Raw genomic sequence first — 5787 nt, forward strand, 5'->3', positions numbered from 1 at the left:
TTGCTTTCATTGCAAATATTTATTACAATTTCTGATGGAAACAACTGCATCTCTCGTAGCTCATGGAATGACAATGATACATGGAAGGACAGTACAGAAAATAAAATGCATTTATGTGCCATTCCACTGCGACTCCATAGAAATAGACCTAGAAGACTGCGCCCTTGGCATCTCACCCCGTTTTAGATGTTTTACACTATGTTATTTGTGTTTATTAAAAAAAAAAACACTAATAAAAATTAATAATAATCATGGAACAAGGCATGCATGTTTTTTTTTTCATTCATGTTATTCAAATTAAGAGCTATCCAAGGACAGCTTTAAAAAAATCTATATATGGCATTTACATAAATTATATTTTGTCCATGTCATTGATTAACAGCTGTCCTTATTTCACTCGCACCCTTCTGTTCAAGGCAAGCTATCGAACAGCTTCAAACATCACGATCTTCTGTGTGTCCACTTTTCACCATCATCATGTTACTAGTCATTAGCAGTTAAATATAATAATAATGTGTGTTTGTGTGGAAGGCATGCTCTGCTCTCGCCCAAATTATCAGACACTTGTGGCCAGTAATGATACTCACACATTACTCTGAGGTTCATTGCCATGCCCGTCTTCAATTCCAAATCATATTAAAAAAAGAGAAACAACTATTGGTCTATTTCAGTTTACAGTAGCTTTGGGAATTAATTTCTGAATGTGGCAGTACAATTGTTTTAATTTTTTTGGGAGAACAAAAACAGATATGCAATTCAACACGGCCACATCAGCACATTAACAGACAGTCTCGACTTCATCTTAAAGCCTGACGACAGGAAACGAAACACTGGAGAGAAGTCAAAGCACTTCCTGTTTGAAGTATGTGACGCAAATGACTCAGAAGCTGTGAACATTTCTGTGAGTACACACGCAGAATCATTCCCTGATGAACAGAAAGAGATCAACGGACAAAAAAAACATCAAATTTCAGAGTAAATAAAACCGAAGCCAATGCGAAGATTCATTGTTTGGAATTGACCACATTTGCAGAATCACTGCAGGTTTGTGGTTTTGGTAAGAAACAATGTGAGAACCAGTCGATGAACTGAAGGATAACAGTCTGTGTGAGTGGAGTCGTGGTTGTGAAGGCGGGATGAGCGTGGTGCTTCCTCTTCCTCTTCCTCTAATCGATGTACTGTGAGAGCCAGCGGAAGCCCTCGCCGTAGCCCTGTCTCTTCAGCACGCTGCACATGAACACCTCCAGGGGTCTCGTGTTCAGCTCTTTGAGAGGAACGTTGCCCTGAAGACACAAACAAAACCATTAAAGGCGCTTAAACACAATTCTGAGACGTTCACAGATGGTAAATGTGAGGTGAATGCATCAAGCAGGATTGTGACTGTCACAGTCATAGCGCCACCAACAGGCACAAATGCTCCTCTTATATTTCACCCAAATCACTTCAAACTGGCCCAGAATAATGTCAAGACGGATGATAAAAAAATGCGATCCTTGATATCTTAAACGGTGTTTCCATTTAACGCATCAAACCTTGAAAAGGCATTTCTGAGTCTCTTAGCATTCATTAAATATCATGACATTCAACACAAGAGTTATTGGTCATTGGACGTCAGTAAAAGCTCAGAAACGTGTGTAGAGGGAGGGCTCTGTAGTGGCTGCTTTTGATTAAAGCGGTGGGGCTTTTCTCCCCTACAGCTGCCAAACCTGGTACAGATTAGGGGCTTTTGCACTGGGTCAGAGCTAATAGCACAGAGCACAAGATCACGCTGTGTCCTTCCAGAAGCTCCGCAGCGCTTCACTAAAACCTGCCTCTCTGGAACAACGTCACGCAACCCCATCATTTCACCAACAAAGAGAAGTGATCAGAAAACTAATCAGAAATAAATCACTGGAGCTGGGTGAGATCACAAAACCAACATACGAGCGGCCGTTTGTTTGCATGCTTTGATGTTTACTTACAAGATTTCAATCCAAAAGCATCAATGTTTTACCAGTTTTACAATAATAACTGATACATTGATCATAATGAATTAATTTGTCAGGATTGAAAATTAGTCACACAGAAATAAAGTGGTATTTACCGTTATTACACAAAAGAAAGAGGGCATATACTTCAGTCGCATCAGTTTCTGATTATAGTCACAGTATACATCACATTTAGAAAGAATTATCATTTCTATAATTTTTTTCCATCAAAAATACGACCCGAGTAACGCTGGCAGATGGAGATCCCGAACAAAAACTATGATTATCCTATATATTTTATGTCATACTTGGAGCTAAATATGAACATCAGACAGTCAGGTATAAAGAGACGAGACAAACTGACAGATAAATTATGTTACTAAATAAATAAACGACTACGATTGCCTATATTTGTCTGATTTCTTCAAGCGGTCGTATTTACCATATTTACTATGGTAATGGCTAGCGTAGTCTCTTGCATCGCTTATGAATATTTCTGGCTTGTATGGTGATCATAATCCACATCAGATCTCAAACAGAAGTTATTTCAAACACTCGGTGCTGTCTGAAAGTGAGTTTTGAGCAGTTCTCAGCCAGCAGAGATATTTTATGTCATACGTGGAGCTAAATATGAACAACAGACAGTCAGGTATAAAGAGACGAGACAAACTGACAGATAAATTATGTTACTAAATAAATAAACGACTACGATTGCCTATATTTGTCTGATTTCTTCAAGCGGTCGTATTTACCATATTTACTATGGTAATGGCTAGCGTAGTCTCTTGCATCGCTTATGAATATTTCTGGCTTGTATGGTGATCATAATCCACATCAGATCTCAAACAGAAGTTATTTCAAACACTCGGTGCTGTCTGAAAGTGAGTTTTGAGCAGTTCTCAGCCAGCAGAGACCTCAGAGAAACACCTTCCCCAGAGACATTCACACTGAAGTGATGCTAGCCGGCCGACAGAGACATTATTCAGATCAATAACATCAACAGATAACTGCAGGACAGAAGTGCCTGGACTGCAGCGTTGGTCCATCTATCACTGTTTTTCACGTTCATGGAGAATGTATATGTAAACTATGTTTACTGCGTTTTTAACAATGGCAGGCGTTTGGCCAATCAATGTACACCTTACTTTATTCCTGCCAAAGACTGGTTCACATCAGAGGATCTGAAAGAGGCATGTTTTCACATAGACATCTACACACAAAGAAATCAGGACACAAGCTACAATTTGTTTTGACTGTTCCTTTCAGGCTCTCATCTCAATCATGTTCTCATGAAGAGTCCCTGAGAGTGCTGTGTCTTACCTTTCCCGTCGTCTGACCGTACAGTCCAAAGATCTCGCGCAGTTTCTCCTCACTAACGGCTTCAGGTTTGTCGATCTTGTTGCCGAGGATCAAGATGGGCACATTTCCAATGGTTTCATCTGTCATTAGTGCCTGTTATTCACAGCCAACACACACACACAGGTACAGTATGGCATGAGACAGGAGACTTGAGGAATCGAGACACTTCAAATAAAATATCCATTTTGTATAAAGGCTCGCTCTGACAGAGAGTCTCCATTAAGCCCAAAGTATACTTTTTTTCAGTTTACTTTTTAACTACTTATTTTACATTTTAAAATTATTTAAATTTTAACCCCTCATTTAAATTTTAAGTTTAAATTTTAACCCCTCATTTTTTTCAATTTAAATTTTAGCCCATTATTTTACGTTTGAATGTTTTGTTTACATTTTAATCCCTTATTTAAAAAAAAAAAAAAGTGTTTAAACTTTAACCCCTTATTTCACATTTTAAAATGTTTCACCTCATTTAAAAAAAAAATTACAATTACATTTTCACATTCTCTAACCCTAACTCTACTCAGACAGAGACTTGTTTTTATTGCTCAAATTGCACATTGTTTGAAGCTCACCATCAGGCAAGACGTGGAATAACAACTTTGTAAAAAATGTATTCAAATGTATAAAAAAAGAAAAAGAAAAAGGTATTAATTTTTTTTAAAGGGGTCATGATGCTTTTTTAAAGATCATTATTTTGTGTAGAAAATTTTTTTTCCATGCAGTCAATCGAAGTAATTGACAGACTAATCCAATCCTGCTCCTGGAGGCCCAACATCAGTCCTGCAGAGCTCAGCTCCAGCACACTTGCCTGGAAGTTTCTAGTGAGTCTGGAGCCCTTGAGTAGCAGGTTCAGGTGTGTTTAACTAGACACTGCAGGACAGTGGCCCTCCAAGAACAGGTTTGGACACGCCTCGACTAAATAATTATCAAAAGCATGGTTAGTTGACTCATGTCCACTGGCTGGAGACAGTATAAAGCTCACGTCAAGCTCTGTTTTGGACTCGGCCAGTCTGGTGAGATCGGCGCAGTCCACCAGGAAGACGATGCCGTTGATGGCTGGGAGGTAGTTCTTCCACACTCGTCGAGCTGCGCAGAAACACAACACTGAGCACACACGTGATCTGATGCAGACAGACGGCGAGGTGTGGATCCGTCTACTCACCCTGAGCGTGGCCACCCAGATCGAACGTGGTGAAGGTCATGCCAGCAATCGTCAGCTCCTCTGAGGCTGAGAGGAGAAACAGACCAATGAGAGATTATTCCTGCTCGACTGAAGACATTTTTACTTCAACAATAATAAATGAACAGTTTCATACTTCAGATGACAACTTCTGAATTCTGTAATCTCATCATAGTATTTTTTCCCCAACAAAGGAACTGTTAAAATCATGACTAAAAAGGAAGTAAACACTGTAATGCATCAGTAATCTGGAATGTTGTGCTCACAAAGACCACTCAATGCTAACGAAAACAAAAAGAAATTTACCAAAACATTTCTTGAACAAAACACGCTATTGAGCGATAACTCAAAATTGAGAAATTTAAACTTGGAATTATGAAAAGTTAAGTCAGAACTGTGAGAGTTACATTGCCTTTTTATTCCATAGAATATTACACGAATATGAGAAAATAGCCAACTGCCTTCATATGGTCTTCATGAACAAGAATTTAAAGTCTGTTGCTCATGCGTATCCACTGAGAGCATATGATTTTCACGGTCGTTCGTCACGTACAGTACGGTCTACAGACGCACTGGTGAAAATGAAGCTCTCTCGAGGCGGTGTGGTGAGTGCACACTTACTGGGGTGTAAGGTTGGCACATGCTGACCCAGTCTGTCATCTTTGAGCATATGCAGCAGCGTCGTTTTACCAGCATTGTCCAGACCGAGGAATACTAATTTACCAGACTTCTTGTACAGCCCTGAAACAGAGTGATTTGACCTGATTAAATCCAGTCTGTCCTACAGCAGGTTTCATAGAATAACCCTCTACAAAAACACAACCGAACAAGCCTAAGCTACCAACATCATCAGCTTCCTGCTGCTCAATCACTTCATTCCCACCGGTGTGATGCAATCATGGTCTAACTTATTCAAATTGTTGTGTGGCAGATAATTATAATAAGTATCATTAACTATTACACAGTAGCAGTGCATTAATCACCCTATTCCCCACTTCAAGCACTGCTTCAGCTCAACTCTTACTCTTTCCTCACTATATACGAGATCAGACTGAAGACTCCTAGATGACTCCAGTGTGTTCATGGTACGAGTGAAGGCCGACGCCCACAGTGCAAACGAGAGATATGATTGGTCAGACTCATCAACATGAATGAATTACTGGAATGGACTGAATTCAGAATATTTCTGATAAGCGACTGTACAATGTTTTGACAGTGTTTCAGAGCTCAGTATCAGTGTGGGCTGCACGAACAGGAAAAACGAGACTGAACAGAGACACA

The 5787-nt window shown here is 39.6% G+C and overlaps 1 protein-coding gene across 1 annotated transcript in view; it reads right to left on the reverse strand.

The window, feature by feature from the left end:
• LOC107668454 (GTP-binding protein SAR1b) overlaps window positions 1-5787 on the reverse strand; it is a 10910-nt gene continuing 5123 nt past the window's right edge. Inside the window, exons 3-7 of the mRNA XM_016460325.1 lie at window positions 5128-5247; window positions 4489-4554; window positions 4309-4412; window positions 3288-3419; window positions 1-1283 (exon numbers count right to left, since the gene is read on the reverse strand). Coding sequence (XP_016315811.1) covers window positions 1167-1283; window positions 3288-3419; window positions 4309-4412; window positions 4489-4554; window positions 5128-5247 — 539 coding nt within the window. The 3' untranslated portion in view covers window positions 1-1166. The remainder of the gene's footprint in view (window positions 1284-3287; window positions 3420-4308; window positions 4413-4488; window positions 4555-5127; window positions 5248-5787) is intronic.

The sequence above is a fragment of the Sinocyclocheilus anshuiensis genome, unplaced genomic scaffold (genome assembly GCF_001515605.1).
Source record: "Sinocyclocheilus anshuiensis isolate Anshui unplaced genomic scaffold, SAMN03320099.WGS_v1.1 scaffold2749, whole genome shotgun sequence".
Classification (NCBI taxonomy): Eukaryota; Metazoa; Chordata; class Actinopteri; order Cypriniformes; family Cyprinidae; genus Sinocyclocheilus; species Sinocyclocheilus anshuiensis.